The sequence below is a fragment of the Poecilia latipinna genome, unplaced genomic scaffold (assembly GCF_001443285.1).
Source record: "Poecilia latipinna isolate Pla-1442-1.1 unplaced genomic scaffold, P_latipinna-1.0 Scaffold1973, whole genome shotgun sequence".
NCBI lineage: Eukaryota > Metazoa > Chordata > Actinopteri > Cyprinodontiformes > Poeciliidae > Poecilia > Poecilia latipinna.
Window position 1 is genome coordinate 50,441 of NW_015114589.1, and position 21,351 is coordinate 71,791.

General features: G+C 39.3%; 1 protein-coding gene across 6 annotated transcripts in view; it reads right to left on the bottom strand.

Annotated features, from left to right (window-relative positions):
• The window catches only part of LOC106935506 (vang-like protein 1), a 37,823-nt gene that overhangs the window by 7,590 nt on the left and 8,882 nt on the right, over window positions 1-21,351 (bottom strand). For 4 of the 6 annotated variants that reach the window (XM_015016006.1, XM_015016007.1, XM_015016008.1 and 1 more), the window contains exons 3-5: window positions 14,799-14,925; window positions 1,259-1,690; window positions 774-949 (exon numbers count right to left, since the gene is read on the bottom strand). In XM_015016006.1, the coding sequence (XP_014871492.1) occupies window positions 774-949; window positions 1,259-1,690; window positions 14,799-14,925 (735 nt within the window). Of the gene's footprint in view, window positions 1-773; window positions 950-1,258; window positions 1,691-6,944; window positions 7,691-14,341; window positions 14,719-14,798; window positions 14,926-21,351 lie in introns of those variants that run through there. The other 2 variants (XM_015016010.1, XM_015016009.1) reach the window with 2 other exon arrangements.

A 21,351-nucleotide genomic window follows, 5' to 3' on the forward strand; every position in this document is an offset into this window, starting at 1 on the left:
TTGAGGTTTTTGTTATTGATTGCTAAGAATTCTTCAAGTAGTTTATAGTCATGCTTTTATTTTGACAGTTCTGTTTCCTCTCCTCATATTCTCTCTTTAAAAAAAATACTGTTAAGCAAGTAGCAAGTATACAATAAATGAACGAATTAATACATGAACAAACAACAAAGGCTGTAAATTACATAATGCAAAAAAAAATAAAAAATTGAGAGCCATTTTGTTGGTACTCTTATCTACATGGTTGAATTCAGTGCTTTGAATATGACTAATGCTAATATAAATTAGCATTATTGCTAGCTAGCATTAGCATGCTAATGCTAATGAGTGAGAATGCAAGACTGCATTAGCGTAACTAATGCAAATTAGCACTAAGCATTAGCTACACTTAGCACGTTAGCTTTAGCATAGCTAATGTTTAAGGTTAGCACAACTAGCTTTTTAGCTAGCGGTGCCCAACACTGTAACCTTTCCAAACTACTAAATGTTAATGCTTTCTCATCTCTTCTTGAATTTCTTTAGATCAGAAAACAATGTTTTGTTTTTTAAATTTTTTAGTCGACTTCGTATTGCAGCACTTCTGTTTAGGTGATTTCTAGATTGTACAGGTCTGGAAAGAAAACAGTCTGGTGAATAAAACTGAGTCAAATTATAGTTATTTTATAATATCAGAAGGGTGTAAATTATATTTTCTCATAGAGCCAGGTTGGTTTGGTCATCGTTTTCCCTTAAATGAGAAGAAAAGCAGAGGAAATCGTCGCAGGTGTTCTCCTCACCTGAGCTGTCCCAGGTTGTAGTGCCGCGTCTCGCCGTCCGTGGCGCGTGTGACACAGACGGAGTAACATGGCTGGAGCTGCCGGAGCTCCAGCAGGACGACGGCCAGGTAGTGGATGAAGAGCAGAGCGTCCACCAGGGACACCGCGTACTGCACAATGCCCTGGTAGTTCTCGTCCTACGGGAACAAACATGGCTCATTTTTAACCAGATAATCAATCTCTGAATATGCAGCACAAGAAGAAGTGGTGTAAGACTAGATGTAGAGCATCTGCAGCCTTTTAAACCTCCACCAAATGGGATTTAAAATTATGACTCACACAGTAAACACATCACTGCAGGGAGCAGAAATCTGTGTTTTGCTCGGCATTAAAAATAAATATGTCTGCAGCGTATCAAACCTCTTAAAATGTCTCTGATGAATACCCTCCATTTCCAGATCTACTATTTCGTTTCAGCAGAGAAAGCCGCAGGTCTTTTCACGTACTTGTGAGTCGAGTATCCGGACACTGTAGAAGAGCCAGTAGGAGATGACGAAGAGGAGCACCAGCACCGCCAGCAGGATCCTGAAGACGAAGGCGCGCGGGAGGCCCGCCCGCGCCGGCCGGAAGAAGAGCGCCCAGACCGCCAGCAGCAGGATGAGCAGCTTGAAGGCCACGGAGATGAAGAGCCCCTCGCAGGCCGTCCCGCAGCTCTGCAGCTTCTCCGGCCAGAGGATGTGAGGCAGCACGAGGAAGGCGAGCGGCGTGAAGAACACCAGCAGGCCCAGGATCACGGCGATGGAGCGGGTGACGTAGTGGCGGCAGTCCAGCCCCACGCTGTCCTCCAGGTCTTTGGTGATGCGGACGATGTCCTCCTGGGACAGGCTGTGCTCCGAGGTGCCGGTGATGGCGGTGGTGGTCTCCCCCCAGTTATCATCCTGAATCAATAAATCAATTAATCAATTAACTGGATACGAAAGTCTTCAGTTTGGTGCTTTAGTCCCAATAACTTCGCTTACAGAGACTTATTTGTTGTTTCGTTTACTTACATAAACTTCCAGAAAACTGTAAAACAGCCGAAACACTGAGTCCCTTTAAATCTAGACCTGAGTTGCTTTTGTAATGACAGCATTTAGCAAAATGTAAAGTTTCGGTTGTTGATTTTTGTGTTTGATTGGTTATTTGAGTGTTAAATGTTTATTACAACTTAAAATTTATTCATCTTTGAGAATCTGTTCTTCAATTTTTATGCCATTACCATTACTTGAAAATGGTCTCAAAATAATATTATATAATTTATCGCAGTAATTTCTGGGACAATTCATCGTCAGACATAATGACTGTAAGTAAAAGATACAACATTTTACTGTTTTTAGATCATTTAAGTCAATTTTAGCTACAGAAAACAATTAACTATTGGAATTGATTGACTCTTAAAGAAGCAATTTTAAATCAAAATGCATTTTCTGCACGTTAAAATATGTCATTATCTATTTTAGGCCTACAAGAACGAAAGAAGTGTGGCTCAAGTGGAAAAAGAAAACACAAGTGAGGAGCTGCCAAGTGGGCCATGTGCTGACGTCTGAGTCTGACTGCATCCGCTGATAACGACGCAAAAACAACAGAGATAAGGAAGCTTTGCACCGCAACCGCAGCACGGGCTAATGGAGGCTGAGCATAGAACATTAAATGAAAAAACAACACTGACGTGACACAATATGTACTATAAACATAATTTCATTTGAATATAAGATTTTGTAAAGTGCAGATCACAATCATGAGCAGGAAACAGATTTTTATGAGATTTTCTCTGCTCATGAGAGAGAAATCTCATCAAAAATCTCATTTTTCAAAGAAAATGTTTTTGAAAAATGAGATTTTTCAACAACAAAAAAAAATTGGCCAAAAAAAGATTTTCATAACAAAAAAGTTTTTTTCTTTTACCAAAAAAAAAAAGTTTGTAATTTTCTTATGACAAAAAAAAAATATTACTGATTTTTTGTAATAAAATTGTTTTAGTTTTAACTAGGAAATTAAAGTTCATAAAGTTGATTTAGCAAGAGAAAAGTCGTCTAAACATTGCTTTTTAAGTTCATTAATCTTGAATTGTGAATTTTAACTTAATACTGCAATTTAAACCAAATAATTATTTCACAATAAGCAAGACAAAAACAGACCAAGATATAAAGGTAAATGGAAATTTTGGTATTTGACAATAATGACTATGCTGTATATAAGTAACAAAAAATAAAATCGGGGAAAAGAAAATTTTTCCAAATCAGTTCCTTTCAATAATAATAAAAAAAACCGTATGAAACTTCAACAAACTCTGCAGGTGTGTGTCTGGTGAATTTCTGGTTTGTAAACACATGTATCAGAGATTATTCCAGATTAAGGGTAAACTTTCTGGACAATCCTGTGTGTCAAACTACAAACTGTAGTCAAATTTTCCAACATTGATAAGTAAAATGATGTCAAGTTGAGTCTCTGAAACTGATTCTGTTGCTCAGTTTCTGCTTTAAATAACAAAAATAGAAGACAAACTTAGAGTTTAAGCTAATTTGCATCTGTATGGTCTGTTCTTCTGAGATTTACTTTCACAAGTGGAGCATTACAGCGTTTGCTTTGATGCTCTATGAAAGGACTGGAGGTGGATCAAGAAGTTAAAGTTAAGTTAAAACAAGAAAAGTCTGCTTCTACGCCTGCAGAAAGAGAGAAACAAAACCCCACAGTGGATTGTATGATTAAAAAAACTAAAAAATATTTGTTTTCTGAGATTTGTGAATGTTTTGAGGATTTTATTCCATTTATAGGTGCAGCAGAATATCAGTCAGAGCTGCTGACATGTCGGCTCTTCACCTCAGATTCATCTGGCTTTTCACCTGCGGCTGTAAATCTCCTTGTCACTGTCCGCATTTCTCCAGAGAGAGAAATGTCCACCGACCGACTTCATGAGGGCTGAACTAAGCTCTGGAATGCAGAACCCGGGTTCACAGGGTCAGAGTTCACATGGGACCACATTCCTGACATCGGCCGTTTTAAATCAAACCTCAGCCCAATTAAAACCGAAGCCAAACATGCAATTTATTCATAGAATTCAACAAATGGGGAGGAATTGCAGCTGCAAGGCAAAGAAAGATGAATTATTTCTGCCTGAGTCAAATATGAAGGAGAGAGTTTGAGGAAGAAAACAATACGAGAGAGCAATCAGCCAGATTAATGCAACATGTTGGCTATTTGTCTCCTAAAAACAGGAAAAACATTTTGGTCAATATTCCACTAATGTTGAAAAACCACTATTTCACAATTGCTGTGTTTCTATCAAATAAGAAACGCGGCATGAATAAGTTTATTCACATGATAAGTGATTAAAAAACGGCATCCTCCAAATACTTCCTGTTGTTTTCTTTTTCATGGTTGGCAACAACATTCGCCTGCTAATATTGTGACTCTTGTAAAGTAAAAAAAAAAAAAGTGTTTCCATTGCAGTTTTGATAAATAAATCATTTTCAAAACTCAAAAAAATTCCCACCTACAACATCTGACTTGAAACTGAAAGTCCACCTGCTGCTTTCAAAATGCAATTTAAGTCAAAAAGGAAATTGTTTTGGTTTTAACTCAGAAATTAAAGTTCCTGAAGTTGATTTAACAAAAGTCAAGTTGTCTAAACATTGTTTAACTTAACTATATGCTGCAATTTAAACCAAATAATTATTTCAGAATATGCAAGACAAAAATGGACTAAAACATAAAGTTAAGTGAAAAATTTGGTATTTTAGGGATAAAAATGACAATAATTTATATAAGTAACAAAAAATTACATCAGACAAAAGAAAATTTTTGCAAATCAATTTCTTTCAATAACAAACTGATTAAACGTTGATAAAAGTGGGTAGAAAATCCAGAAATATTCATACAAGTTACTCAACTTGGGGCCCAAATGAAAATCTGCCCAGGGCCCCAGAAAGGCTTTGGTCGGCCCTGCCTCAATGCTCATTTTATTCATTCTTTTGTTGGTTTGGTGTGGATGTTCAATAACAAGACGGCCAATTAAAGACAGAAAAACAATTGATTCAGGGAAGTACAGAAATAGAAATCCTCTGCACACACACACACACACGCGCGCACACACACACACACACACTGCATCGTGAAAACACACACACCGCTACCCAGAAGCTGTCAGATCTGCTCTTATTCTACAGCTGCAGTGAGGATTTTGGCCCAGCAGCTCGTATTATGGAAGGAGCTGAAATTAAATAAAATATTCAACAGGAAAGGAAGGATAAAAAGATTTTAAAAAACGAAAGAGAGAGAATGTGCCTCACCGATTTACTCAACATTAATCATATGAAGATTAAGACCTAGATAAATAAGTACAGTTCAAACAGAGGTGAAGATGTTGCTTCAGCCATGAAAAGTCAAACAGTTTTCAGTTTTAAATTCTGGTTTTTAAAGAGTTAATGACACAATCTGATGCCTTAAAGAGCCTTTTTAAGGCTTTTAAACCTTTAAACATAAAAAATGTTATATAACGATAATCAGATGATGTTAAAACACAAAAATGTATCATTAGAATAAACTTCTATGCTATATGACAGAATGCCACCTTTGTCTCAACTTTCTTTCTTAAATTCAATGAAAAAGTTCGACTACATACCAGAATATCTTTAGTGCTGATTTAGATCTCAGGATCGACAAATTAAACAAACTAAAGGCACAAAAAATGGCTCTAATCCAGCAGACAGGCAAACATCCGTAACAAAAACAAGAGACTATGTACCAACGTCAGAGTAAAAGCACAACAGAAGTCGGCAGATTAGATGCAAAAGGTTCTTTGTCTGATAAAAATCCCTAAAAACTGTAAACTAAATGCTTCAATATGGAGAATTTGATGCTGAGCGTTAAAACACTCATTTAAACCAACTTTACGCTACATTAAAAAGCTCAAATCAAAAACCATGCCAAGGTTTAAAACATGAGTTGTTCAGAAATGTTGTAAGAAAAGCAACTTTTTAAACAACATTTTGGTAAAATTTTCATTTTTTAGTTAAAAAAAAAACAGTTTTGTCACAATTTATTTTAGGAATTATGTGATTTTTTTCTGCTCGGTTGATCTGCAGATTTACAGATTTTAATCTGGGTGAGCTTGAACAATAACTGTGCTTAAATATTATGTCATAAATGAAATTAATGCAGTTTTCTCTGTTTATTGCAAAATTATAACAATCAGTCACTCCAGTTTCTGGACAATTATTGTGGAAATTCACGCAAAATCAAGACAAAATACTGGAGGGACTGGAAAGATGTTCAATAATATTACTTAATTTTAAGAATTCATTGATATTTTAACAGTTTGTGAAAAGGTTTTATCAATACACTCTGGCACAACCGGCCCTTTAAGAGCCTTAATGACTGTGATTCGGTCCGAAACGAAAATGAGTTTGACACCCGCTTAAAGCGTTTGTGTTTTTATTTCACACAAATCATAAATAACAGTCACAATAATGTAAGAAAATCTTTTTAAAAAACCAATGTGTATGAAGGGTTAGATGGTTCTTTTTCCGCTGGAGTATAAATAACATCTATTCTCCGTAACAGTAAATGAAGCATCCACTAAAAGCCTGTTTTCTGTTGTTCAGTGCAGGAACGCTGTTTACTCCTGGGAGGCTGACAAGGTGTGTGTGTCTGTGAAAAATAAAGCAACATGCATTCCCCAGCTCCTCCTCACTGCAGCTTCAACACAGTGGATGATGTGTGCGGCTGCCAGGAACTTGTCAGGACAAGGAAGGAAACAAGAAAAAAACACGACAAAGGAGAACTGAACCAACTTGGAGAGTTGGGACAAGAAATACTGGAAAATATTAAATAAAAACCTGTTAAATTTTCTGTAAATATGTTTATGGGTCGTGATCAGGAGACACCTGTGTTTTCTTTCCAGTCTGGCTGCTTTCATAAACATCCCGTAAAGCAGCAGCGTTGGATCTAAGAGCGCCACATGTAAACAGAGCCGTTTAAAGTTTACGCCTGAGCGCAAACGCATCCCAGATCATGCAGATGATTCCATTAGGAACTAAAACAACTCTGAAAATTAAAAGCCAACATCTGTTGTTGGCAGCAAATTAACAGCCAGCGCGTAATCCGGTCGCTACGGCGGTAATCAGATTAGCCCAACCGACGTGTCAATCGTACCTGGCTCGTTTTAGAGTTTAGAGGTGAGCTCCTACGGATTTCTTCTTCTATGGTGCTGATGATCACCTCCTTTACTTCTTCTACTGCCTCTCCAACCTCCAGCACCTGCAGAACCTCGTCCTCTTCCTCCATCACCGTTGGCGACAGCATCCGAAACAATCCAGTTTCTGAACTTCAGCTTGGCGCTCCAGTCGATACTGAACCTCGGCGATTCATCCCGGAGTGTGACCTCACCGACTGTCCATCCGCTCCCCCACCCCTCGCTTCATCCGTCTTTATATAGAAACCTCTCCCATCATGCCTCAGGAGGTATTGTATGGGACGGCGCGCTCACTTGGCGCATAATGTGAGGGGCTTTGTGAGGGAAGACGCGGAGCGAGGCAGCGCAGGGAGATGAAGAGGAGTTGGGAAGGAGGGGGTGAAGAGCCAATCACAGTCTGCACTCGTCTCTCTCCTCAGCACCACTCTACGATTATTGCTTCTGACCCAGTGAGCACCGCGGCGTCTCCGTGCCGCCACGGGAAACGTCACATGCGTGTTCACGTGTGTTCATGTGTGTGTGTGTGTTTCTGGGGAGGTAAAACACAGCCTCTCCAAACGCTCGATGCCATCACAGTCAGGTCGCGGTCTCTTGTTTTATGAACTGTTTAGATTTCTCAAAGTTTCAACTCTGCTACACCAGAGTTCAGATCAGGTTACAAATACTCTAGAAACTAGAGATGCATCATTTCTGCTTGTTTTGTTTGTCACCTTTCACTAATTTCATATTTTTGTGCAAAGTTTTGTTAGAGTTCATCTTCTCCTTCTGAAACCTGATTGGATAAATGGCTCTGCTTAATAAATCAATTAAACAAATGATAAATTATAACGAGCTCATCATTTATCGTTTTTCTTCTTCAGTTTGGTCTCAACTAGCTCCATTTTTGAGGGACAATTTTCATAGTTCATTTTACTTGCTGTTTCTGTTGTTTATTTATTTTGGATATTTCAAATGTCTTCCAGTCCCAATGTTCAATGTTCATTAGAATTTAAAGTTTATTGATATTTGAGAATGTGTTCTTATATTATTATTCCATTATATTTCTGTAAAATGGTCTCAAAGCAACAATATTATCATTTGTCGCAATAACTTCTGGGACAATTTATCATCCATTAAAATCCATTAACATGGTCCTAATGGTTGGTTTCCTCTGATATGGTATCCCATTCCAACCAAAAACCCTGAGGAGCATATTTCTTTGTGCTGCACTCTAACCGTACAATAATAGGTTGATTAATACTTCAGTACTACTGCAGCTGGCTACAACATAGAGGAAAACTAAACTTGTTTTTGAGGTAGACTGTAGAACATCGCACAAAATGTTCCTAATAGATGATCTCACGTAGATTTAAGATGGATGTAGAACGTCCCGAAACGGCAAGGTGAGTGGAGAAATTGCCAAAAAGGTGAAGTCATTCAAAGCCACCTTGACTCAATATTCCTTCCAACTCATTGAAGCATTCTCAACCAAGACAAGAGAAAGCTTGGAGACCCGATATTACGTGTAGCTACATCCATAAACGCTCTGAAATTAGAGCCAGGCCAGACTCACCAGGAAGAAGGGGTCCCAAACATGAACGCAAGCTCTCTGCCTCTTCCACGTCCTGGACATTTCTGCGTCCGTGTCTGCGGTCTTCCAGCATACGGAGGTGAACCTACCTGTGCGGCCGTCTGCAGAGGAGTGCAGAGCGCTCCGTGTTGCTTGTACCGTATGGTCCATGTGCAACGTTCAGCTCTAGTTGGCAAACAGCTGAGATCACAGAGCAGCTGAGGTTAATTAGCGACAATGAACTGAACCTCAGGCATGGTGGGAGGAAGGTCAGCGAGGAAGCAGAGTTGGCAATTATGGGACTCAATGGAGATCGGCGAGAAAGAAAGTAAGAGAGGATATGACTTGGATTTCATCCTTTGGAGAATGTGAGAAATCCATAAATTCAGTTGGAAGCAATTCAAAGAACACAGGCAATTCAAGCCAGATTACCCTCAAATGTTATCGCTCTGGTCATCGGCACAAACAGCATCAAAGAAAATGAGTTAAATCACACGGCTTCGTACAACATCAGGGTTTCCTCCCGTGTTTTATAAGCCTGGCGGGCCATCAGGCTGTACTTGAGTCCCCGCCAGACTAAGGATTGTTTGTTTATATATTTCAGTTTTTTTTTAATGTAATATGCAAGGCTTTATTGTTAGTGGATATGAATTGTTAGTAATGTCTTCCAATAACACACAATTACCTTGTGATATTTTCAAATTTCCTGTCAATTTAAAAAAAATTTTTACTCAAAAACATGACTGTCTGCTACTTCCAGACCCATTTCTTACTCACATCATGCAACACTTCCCTACACTGCAAAAACACTAAATCTTACCAAGTATTTTTGGTCTACTTTCTTGTGCAAATCTCTTAATATGCATGAAATAAAATAAAACTAACTTACAAGTAACTTTTCAGCAAGAGACAGGAGCTTGTTTTAAGTAAATAGTACCTGTTCCATTAGCAGATTATTTCCCTTATAACATGACAGTTTATAATCTGCCAATATTAAGAATATATCTTGCTGAAAGGTTACTTGTAAGTTAGTTTTCTTATTTCAAGTGTACTAAGATACGGCTCTTGAAAAAAATGAAGAGACCACTGCACTGGACCACATTGAAAAATATTGGTAGAATATTTGGTTATTCTACCAAATATAGATTTCTGAACTCTTCCTGAGTTAAAACATTAGTACTGTTGTTTTTAAATGAATATGATTGTTTTCTTTGCATTATTTGAGGTCTGAAGGTATTGCATCTCTTTTGTTATTTTGACCATTTCTCATTTTCTGCAAATAAAAACATTTTTGCTTAGAATTTCAGTGACATGTTGTCAGTAGTTCATAGAATAAAAGAACAACGTTCATTTTACTTAAACATAAACTTATAAAAAGTAAAATCAGAAAAACAAATGATTTTAAGTGGTCTTTTAGTTTTTTCCAGAGCTGTATTTGCAGTAGAAATTAAAATACTTTAGATTTTGTGTTTTTGTAGTGTAAGCTGAGGAACTGCCAGTCTGCCACTTAATGCCAAATCAAATCTCCAGTAAAAACGCAACAACAGGGCGATAGATTGACCATCAACTCATCAACAGAATCAATACGTCTGCTAGCATCCAGTCAGACTGAACGACACGTTCTGCTGCTGAGGAGTCTTTTAACAAACTCACACACATTAGCATTCGGCTTGGGGCTTTGGAGCGAATCCTGAAAACGGAGGAACCTGTTAGAACAGCTCTGTTCAAGTATATTCATCATCTCTTAACAGTATCAGATGTTTTCCCCTCATGGAGGTCCAGACGAAGGCTGCTGCTTGTTTAACACATGATATGTTTACCGGATCGAACCGTTTTAGGAAGCGGAGAGTGTGTGACGAATGGTCAGAAGACGGAAAAGATTAATGGAGTTACATAGAGAACGAGAAGGATTGTTAAAGAAAGAGTTGAAACTTCTGTACAGGTTTACCTTACGGCATCTAAAAAATATTATTTAGAAGAAGCAAAGGGACTAAAAAAATCCTGACCCTGATTTATATCAGAGCATAATGATGGAATAGAGTGGCCTAATTAAAATCTGGACCTACTTCCAGTTGGGAAGACTTGGAAACTGATGTGCATAGATGGTCTCTGTCCAATCGAAGGGAAATTGAGCTAATTTCCAAATTAGAACAGGCAAAAAAATTAAAGTCTACATGTAAAAAGCTGATGTAGTTATTCCCCAGAAGACTCCCAGCTTCTGGGAGAAACCAGGAGACAGTGTTTGCTTTTTCATGGGGATTCAGAACAAATTAATGAATAAAAAAAAAAAAAAAAAAAAAAAAAAAAAAAAAATATTTTTTTAAAATTTTAAATGAGCCACAGAGGCTACATGCTGCTCTAAAGCTGAAGTTAAAACTGCCACACCTTCATTTTTTATTCATTTTGGAAGTAAAAAAATCTGATTTATCAAAAGGAACGAATTAGTTAAGGTTTCTGTGTCAATGCATGTCGTCTTAACAAATTGATTTAGTATTTTCTCTTGAGTTCAGAACCAGTTCTACTGGGGCATTGGCCCCGGTTGGTCCCCGTCTAGGACCGCCCATGCCTGGAGGAGTTTTCAAGAAAGCTGTAAAGTTTGCAGCAGCTCCTTCCAACAAATGGATGCTTTGTCAGGAAGGGGTTGAATAATTGGAGCCATTAAATTTAAAGTATATTAGTTGTGCCAACGTATTTTAGTTTAGCTTTTTTTCCCAATATTTTCTTTTTAACCAATCTACAAGCAAATCCTCCCGAAACCTAAACACTCCTGGTGTTAAAAAAACTCACTCCCCAGCCGACACATTCCCATGCAATCCCCTCCCATCTCTGTCTGTTTAACAATTCCTGCAGCGAAACATCACAGACACAGTCATGAGAACGCTCTCTGCAGGATTGTGAGGACAGCCCTGCCTTAAGCAACGTGATGCTTTGTCAGCCGAGACTCTGATTAAGTCCCAGCAGCGAGACGCTGAGATCAGACGGACCAAAAGAGAAACATTAGCATTCTGGAGCATATGCGAGCCCCAGACGCTGCGGCGTGAATAAGACATGATGAGCAAAATAATAAACGACGTCTGCGCTGTGTGTTAAATCCTGTTATGTATTCAAATTAGACACACATTCAAAGAATCTACTATCAAGAGGAAGTGAGCCAAGTGGGTCAGTTAACCTCGTGTTTTCTCAGCAGTCCATTCACCTCAACACTTGATGGAAGCCTGCTGGGAAAATTTCTAGTTCAGTTAGGAATGCTAACATTGGTGCTAATAGTTAGCATAGGATGCTAAAAACCGATTAAAATGGGAAATGTCTGAATTATTTGTTTGAAACAGTAAAACTATGTTTCAGTTTTATGTCATGTCGTTATGTTATCCCCTTATCAAAAACACACGTGGAGAGTTGCTGTGACTCTTTCATGCATGTTTGAGGAATTACATAATCGCCATGGCAACCATTCAGTTGTACAAAATGCCTGGGTGGACCTAGCCCCGCCTTCAAGACGAAGCTCCTCCTCAGAGCGGCAGTTTTCAGGTTTCAAAGCTTCCGCCTCACAGAGCAGCCCTCCCCCACTCAGCTCCTTCAGACTAGCCAGCAGCAATTAGCAAACACCTGGAGGAACTGTTGACCTGATTACAGGAGCTACATCTCAGTGGTAAAAATGTTGCTAAAGAGTTAATAGAGGAGCCATGTTGAAATGACTTCCTGAAGGTGGAGTTTCAGAAAGAGCAGGAGCTTTTAAAGAGACAGAGATCCAATTTTCAAGTCGTAAATCAGGAAGTAAAATATCTTTTTTAAGACATATTTGACATGTATATACATATATACAGCTTTTTTACAACAGTTGAAGGTAATATAGTTATTTGATTATGCTGGAAAACACATAATATTGCCCCACTAAGGAAAGATTTCTCTCACACACAGTGTGACATCACTCCTACTTCTAAACTAGATCATCAATGATCAAAACGCCAAGGTAAATAATCTAAATGCTTTTAAATCAGACCTGGTTAAATTATTACTGTGAGGTCAAAGATTTACAAAAATTGGAAAACAGAAACTGACAAAAGTCTGAATCTTAATTTTCAAATCACCACCAATAGTCAAGTCTGTTCGTGTGAAGTTTGCAATCATTCTGAATACCATTAGTTTTTAGTTTATTATGATTTTAAACTAAAGTCTGATGAAAAGGATGGAGCTGTTCCACTTTGTGGATTTTTATTTGACACACTAAAGCATTTGTTGATTCTGGATTCAATTTTTTTTTCCCTCCAAAATTAGCACAGATGACGTCATGTCTTATTTAAATGTGTGGGAGTCTGTCTGCTGACGCTGACACGCTGTTACTAATCAGACTGACTCGAAAGCAGATGTTCATCCGAAACACACCGCATGAGTCAGCAAATGTTAGACATGAAACAACGCACCCAGCGAGCCAAGAAGGCCTTCAAAAAAATAATGACAACCAATGGTGAGTCTGGAGGAGCTGCTGAGATTTTCTGCTCCGGTGGGAGAATCTGTCAGCAAACACAGCCTTTATAGAAGAGTCACGTCTTTGCTGAGGGACGATCATTTGAAGTTTGGCACAAGATGCTGATGTTGATGGAACCACAAATTCATGCAACTTTGCATATTTTGGCCAACATGCAAAATGCTGTATGTTGGAAATATAACGCTAAATGAATATCATCCTTCTTCAATGAAACACAGTGGTGGCAGCATCATGCTTTGAGAAGGAAAAAGAATTGACAGAAAAGAGAAAAAACAGAAAGAAAGACAGAAAGAGGACAACAGACAAAGAAAAAGAAGACAGAAAGGAAGAAAGACAAGAAAAAGAGATAAAAAATAAAAAGATAAAGAATAAAGAGAAAAAAGAGAAAGACAGAAAGAAAAGGAAGAAAGAACAAAATAACAAAAGAAAAAAATGAGCAAGAGAAAAGAAAGACAGAAACAAATGAAAGAAAGAGAAAAAAACAGAAAAAAGACAGGAAGACAATAAAAAAGAAAAACAGAAATTTAAGACAGAATGAAAGACAAAAGAAAAGAAAGGAGGAGAGCGAGAAATGAGCAAAGAGACACAGAAAGAAAAGAGAAATGCAAAGAAAGAAATAAAGAGAAAGGATGACAAAACAACAGAGAAAAAGACTAGTAAAGACAGAAAGAAAGAAAGAAAGAATCCTACCGAGAAAAATATGAAATTAAGATAATTACATTTCAGACATTTAATCTCAGAAAGAATTTAATTTCAATGAACAAAAGGAAGAATTTCTTTCCATGAGGTTATGAAGGCCAAACTACTTCAGAAACATCCCTGGATCTGAACGTCTGTTTATTTTGGCCAAGTGAGAGGAAAGTTTAGAAAAACATCACATCAGGAGCAATTATCACTAAAACATCAGTGTAACTGATCTAAGATTCAGGATTAGAGGATTATTATTCAGCAGCAACAAAACTGGGTCAGCTTAAACTCTGACTGAACTGGAATAGAAACACGATTCTGATTTATAAAAGCTTTTTTCCCCCTATCCATCATACCTGAATGTGTCTAAGCAGCAGCGCTTGCTTTAAAGGTTGAAAACAGGACAGACTAGCAGCTGAGGTTTGCAGAGCTGCTGTTGTTGGACTGAGGTTGTTTGTAGCCCTGCAGTGAAACCTCCGCAGTCGCGTCTCAACACGCCGGCCGAGGCGCTGCTCTCTGATCCACCTGTCAGCTGGCTTTTATCTCAGTCCAAGCAACACAATCGGATCCAGATTTTAAGTTTAAACACGAGCAGGTAGTTACAATCTGCCAATCCCAAACATCCAGAATCCTACCTTAAACGTGTCCTTTACCAAATAATCCATCACATAATCCATCATTTGGGTCTGCAGACGTCCGAGTCCGCATGATTTCAGGGTTTTCCTATTAGACTGATGGTAAAAAGCTGCAGCTTCGGCTTCAGCTTGGCCGGGTCCATTCTACAGGGGTTCTAACCTGGTGTCACACTGACCCGGTTCCTGCAGCCAAACCCAGAATCTGCTGAGTCCACAAACAGGATCAAGCAGAGCTCTGCTATCAGCCGAGGCGGCGTTCTGCCTCCGGATCCCGTTTGTCTGCTCCAGGCTTCCTGTTGGGTTCACCGGAAAGTGGACCGGCCCGATGCACCAGATGGCCCGTCGCAGCCCGACTCTCCAGCTCATTTAACCGATAAATCTCCTCAAATCCCCTCCACAGCAGAGCGGCCGGCTCATGCAACTTACAGCGGCCGGCGGGTGAACGGCGCCGTCTTACCTGGACCTTTTCGCCCCGCAGCGAGGAGTCGCCCAGCAGCGGCTCGGCGGGCAGCGTGTTGATGGTGACGGACTTCTCCGAACGACTGTCTTTGCTGCGCGACTTGTGCCGGTCCCGACTTCGCTCCCTGGAAGAAGAAAAAAAAAAGAATCATGTTGGGCCGCATCATTCCTCTGGTTTCTATCCATCTGTGTGACCTGTAATCTTGATGAGGAAAAATAAGAACGTGAGAAGCAAAGTAGATGTTAACAACAATGAGAGAAAATCAGAATTTATGCATTTTGTGTTGGAAAACTCGAGTTGAGCCAATGCAATACTGTGCCTCACCACTAGGGGCGCTGTTTCACACATGTACTTGTTTATTTACACATTGACGTTCCAGTCTGTTTCATATATTTAATGAATGTGTGTGACATATTTAGTCTTTCTGTGCAGTGAAAATGCGGCAGAAAGTATCGTGCCTCACTGATAGGGGGCAGTGCTGAGCCCCAAAGACACAATAAGCAACAAACGCTCTTCTTCTACGCATTTAAAAAGTACAGATGGAACAAAACCGTTCAAGGCTGCTCTCTTTGGCTGCCAGATTTTAAAATCTGGCAGCCAAATGAAAGAAAATGACCGTATTAAATATTATTTTATGTTTCTTCCTATTAGAAGCTTTAATTAGTTATAATTAAAATAGAGTTTTTGGTGGAGTCTGTGCCTCTCCAGTCATTAATCCAGTGTAGACTGTGAATGGCAGGTAACCTGATCCCCACGTGGCCCGATTCTCCCACTCACTTGTTCCATTAGCGGAGGAAAGCTTCGCTAATCCCTCGTCTGTTTCCTCCACCTGGAGGCTCTAAGGTAAAGCAAGCTGCAGTGCAGAAGGACAGTATATGCTCCTCGTCTCATTACAACCACAGATCTTAATGGATTTACTGGGATTTTATGTGACTGACCAACTAAACCACCAAATATCAGAAGAGGATTACAGTGAAGCACGGAAGTGGCCGTATGATGCTGGGGGGAGGCTTTTCTTCATCAGATTTAATGGGAAAATGGAGTTAAATGCAAGAAAAATTGCTAAAGCTACGCTCACCCAGCATGATTTTTTTGGTGATAAATTCGGATCTTTTCACCGAATAAAAAAAAAAAAAAGGAAATTTGCACCACTGTCCCGATGTGGTACAATCTGAACAGGCATGTCGCATTTTATCCGACTTTTACATTACTGACCTGAGACATGCTAGACGCTGTACATTTTAATTTTCAGCAAAACACGCCACACTGGAAGACATTCTAAATATCTAAAATAAAACACAACCAAAAAATAAAAGATAAAATCCACACACTACCAAAACCATAAATAAAATGGGTTATGATCTCTTGCAAACGGTCAAAAAGGAAATTACTGAGCTAGTTTTAATTTATCATGCGATTAATTGCTTATAAACAGCAGCTGCAAAAACTATACTTCTGAAAACTGAAATCATGTCACTGCTGGTTCTGATTTCTCTACAGAAGTTGCAGAAAAATGCAAGTCAAACTTTGCTACTAAAAGAAGTTGAGCTTTCGTTTTTCTTAGTTTCCTCCATCTTTACTTTAAAACTTTAACATCGATTCATAGACAATTTTGTCAGTCTATTCCAACAACAGAAATTGTAAAAGACGACAAAAAAACAATTATAAATAAAAACAAGTGCATAAATAGGATACTATGAGTGTTGGGTAAATCGTAATAAATATAATTATAAAAGTGATTATGTAAACATTGCGCCGCTGTGTGACGTTTATGTTTTTCTTTTCTACGGTGGCCTTGAGGCTCAAACCACTTCAACAAATCAATAAATCTACAAATTGCAAAAACACAATAACATTTAGCGTAGTTAATATTTGTGGAAGTGGTTTGTACCTCAGGGCCACCGTACTTTGGGATCGTAACAGAAGTCTGATTGCGTTTGTATTTAATTATTGTAGTAATTTAAACAATCACAAAAAATAAAAGAAGAAAAATTGGATTTGAGCAAAGAAAAGAAGAAAAAAATCAGAAGAGCATCAAGTCAGCCTATGAAAGCCTGTGCAGCCATTACTGTGGTCAAAGTTGAAAAACCCATTAAAATAATCAGATCTGCTGCCTGTAAACAGCAACCATCAATAAAAACCTCTGACGGAGTCTCCAAAGCGCAGAGGATATCCTGGCTGCAGGGGAGAGCGGAGGAAGTCGGGTGATTGACAGCAGTGGAAATACAACAGTTCACCAGAGCCGCTCTGGATGTGACTACAGGGCGTTTCCAGCCTCTCTTCCTGCACTTCCTTTTGAATACGCTCCTGGTTTCCTACAGAAAGTCTCAGCCGCTGTTACACGTTCACACAGAAAGAAAGAAAAAGGGAGTAGAGTTTGAATAGCCTGCAGCTGCAGACTGACATGTTCTTATCATACAAATCCAGCAGATTAGGACGGTGATGGAAGCCTTTAAATACGTTACCACCGTCATTATTACTTTAAATATTATTACAACTGCCCTAATCACTGTGGTGATGGTTATTCTGGAGGGAGAGATCATCAGTCAAACTCTGGCACTGATTATGCTGATTAATTGGAGCGGAGCGCTGTGGAAGAAGCAGCAGCAGCGCTCGCTGAAGACTTCAAAGACTTTATGAAAATCAGGAGAAACGCTGGGGAACATCAGGAAGCAGCTACAGAGGAGAAGCAGGGAGGAGGAAGTGACAAAAGACACTTCAAAATACCCGAGTCAGAGGATTCAACTGCAAGTGATCGTGGCGCAAAATAAAAGCCGCCACACCTTCAGAATGAAGCTTTTCTTTAATAAAAAACTTCATATACACATGCAGCCTATATTTGCGCATTTATAGCTAAACTAACACAAATTAGCTACTGCTGCTTTAGCTAATCTAACACTGCTGTGGTAGGCTAGCTAATTTAAGCGCCTGCTCTACTGATGACCTGTCACAGTTGGTGTATTTAAGTCGCCTTTCTTTTATTTTGGAACTGAACTGACACGCACCAAATTCCACAGCACATCTACATGTTAAGGTTGTCATAGTCAAGCTAGCATGACTGAGCTACTTCCCTCCCCCTCACTGTTTTTTTCTGAATTAAAACTTTTTCCTGACCTTGTTATTTAGTTGTTGTAGTGTTGACAGTTAATAGCAAAGCACTGTGTCCCTTTTTCATTTATATATCAGCTGTACATGATCTGTTGACAACTTAACAGCTACAACCAATGCTAGTCATTGTTAGCGAGCAGCTTCTTGCCTCCAGCAGGAATATGGAGGCAGGATCTTGTGCATGTGTAACATCGCTCTGCAACGGGTCTATAGTTTGGCCTTCAAGCGTAATGATTTGAACAGCAGGACACAGCTTAACGTCAGGTAATTTTTCCACTGAGAGTCATTTTTGGAATGCATTTTCAGATGGGTGTATTAAAATGACTCAACTGATAAAAAAGCCCACCACCACGGTTTAAAAACACCCTGTTCTACCTAAACAATCTGCCACACCTTCACCTTCTCCACTGCCCATATTCATCTCTTCTACAAGATCACCTCTCCACCTTTCCCACAGCCTCATCAGCAAGCAGCTGGCTGCTTTGGTTTGCTACCATGCCGAGCTCTGGTTTGATTAATGGATTCTGACTTTTCGGCGTGGATCCCGGAAATGACTGTGACTTCTTGGAAAGGCTAACGTGGAAGAATTAGAGAAGGGGCTTTGCGAGAGCTGGAAAAATCTGGCAAACTGGGGAAGAAGCATCACTTCCTCCACAATCAGAGGCCGACTCCTGAAATAGTGCGGCCAACCGGGATGACATGCCAGACTCTGTGTGGACCAAAATGTCCATCTCTTCTTCTCTGGCATTGCAACTGAGACACCTGTGAGCCAGAACCGGAGGGCAACACAATCATCTAAACTCATACATAAGTCTGAATGGAAAACTTTGGAAATGATGGCACTCTCGCTCTTCTTTTTTTTTTTTTTTTTTTTTAAAGATTGAGTAAAACAACATTTAATTTTGTCTAATACCGTCATCACAATCATCATCAAATATATTGATTGATGTTCCAGTTACTATAAATCAAAGTCAGCTCTAAACAGGGGGAGTTTACCCTTAATTCACATGAGCTCAGTGTTTCCTGTAACTTTGTTCCAGATTTGTGGTGCATAGAAGCTGAATGCTGCTTCACCACGTTTGGTTCTTCAGTGTAGGGACTTTAGAAATGGAATGATGTGCTCTATTGTCCTGGTTTTAGTCAGAACGCCAGCAGCAGCATCTGGATCTGATTGATATTTTAACCAGACCTGTGAAGACACTGTTACAGTAATCAAGGTAGCTAAAGATAAATACATGGATGTGTTTTTTTGTACTTAGAAATTAAGTCTTTTAATCCTAGAAATGTTCTTCAGGTGGTAGAAGACCGACTTTGTAACTGTCTTTATGTGTCCCTGAAGGTTCAGGTCAGATTTGAGACCAGGTCTTTAGTTTCCAGCTGTAATAACTAAAACAATGAGCTGATTGTAGATCGTTCCTTCAATTTTTTTTCTCTTCTGATTTGTACTAAGCATCTGTTCAGTGTTTGGATGTAGAGCTGTGTATCATCTGCGTAGTTATGGTAACTAATCTTATTTCTTGCTATAATCAGAACTTGAAGGAGCATGTAGATATAAAGGATGCCAGGATTGAACCTTGTGGAACCCCACATGTGACTTATCTGATCAGATGAGACGTTCCTAGTCCCTGTTCTTTAGATATTGTCTTTAGTTAGAAGTAAAAGGTTTAAACTTCCAGAGAGTGGTTAATTCAATTTGCTTCCAAACTAAAAATCAACCAACTGAAACATTTAGCTTTTAAAAACCGGGTCTCCTCAGCCTGCATGTGGCTTTACAGCTGCAGATGCATAAATCAGCCCCAGCTTCCCGGCTCCATCTCAACACTGAGTGCTGCTCTGTAAATTGGACTAATACTAATGAAATGAACTAATTTTCCACATGAGCAGCTGCTAATATGAGATGTTCGACTAACCAATCATTTAAACATTCACTACTGAAGGAGGGAAGGATTCCAAAAGCAAAAACCTAAATTAGCTTTGCAGCTTTTTTATTGCTCCAAATAAAAGGCTGTGGTTGTAAAAAGACAAAATATAGAAAAACTTTAACATCCAAAGGTACCAAAGAGAGAAAAGAGACAAAGCAGCTCATATTTGTCAGGATTTGGCATCAGTGTAATTAGACAGCAGCGATCTGGCGTGTAAAGAGATTACCTTCAGAAGAGCTATCAAAGGAAACAATCTAGGGTTTTCTTTATGAAATCAGGGGACAGCCGGTAGTTTTGGCACCGGGAGGAAGAACAGAGGAGAGCGATGGAGCCTGGATGCGGGGCCCATATGCTGCTTTTCCAATTTTCAGGTGAGAGTAAGGCCACGTTTGGAGGAAAACTTGTATTTGGGGAGTGACACGCCAGCAACAAAGTTATTACGTCCACTAAAACTAACCCAATAATGAAAACTGAAATTTCAGCTTCTACGCACCACAAATCTGAAAACTGCAAATAAGCCGAAACACTGACTTCCTTTAAATCCAGACTCAAAACCCACCTGTTTAGATTTGCTTTTGAAACATGAATATTAGTATTTTTCTGTGTTTTTATGATTTGATTGATTGGAAAGTGACCACAAAGTAAAACTAAACTATAATGAAAAACCCCAAACCACTACAACCCAAGCCGCCCTGCACTCTGTGCTGAACGGGGCGGGAGGAAGAGGAGGAAGAGGAGCTGCAGACGACATGAGAGGCAACAGGTGGCAGCAGGAGAGGGAGAGAAGCAGGGCGGCATGTGATAGACAATCCGGCAGCGCCGTCAGTCAGTGAGGCCTCCTCAGCACCTGTCCTCCCTGAACCCCCCCCACCAAACCTGTCAACCACGTCCATTTGGGTTCTGACAGACTGATGTCCCCCATGGGATTATGGGTCTGCAGAGACGTGAGAGAGGAAGAGAAGTAGAAACTCTGGCTGATTGATCATCAAGAACTTCTTGGTTTTATCTCTGATTCTTGACTGGTTGGTCCGATTAGTTACTGCACTGCAAAAACACTCAATCTTTGCCTTAGTACACTTGAAATAAGATAAAACTGACTTACAGGAAACTTTCCAGCAAGATATAGGAGTCTGTTATAAGTAAATAACTTCTTAATAATGAAGAAAAACTACTAGTTCCAGCAGGCTATTTCTCCAATAACATGGGGAATATGTCTTGTTAAAAGTGAAATAATCTGCCAATGGAACAAGAATTTTATTGAGTTAAAAGAAGCTCATATATCTTGTAAGTCAGTTTTGCAAAACAGCAACACTGAGTTTCTGAGAAAAAGGAGGGAAGATAAAGAACCAAAGGACTACATGAAGAGCTGAAATAAAGACGAGGAAAAAAGTGAGGAAAGAACGAAGGAACAATAAAGTCTGCAAATATAAACATTTTTCCATAAACTGTTTTGTTTTCCATTAACCAGACCTGGAAACTACAAACCAAATTCCAGACTTTTCCAGGAGGAACCTGGTGGT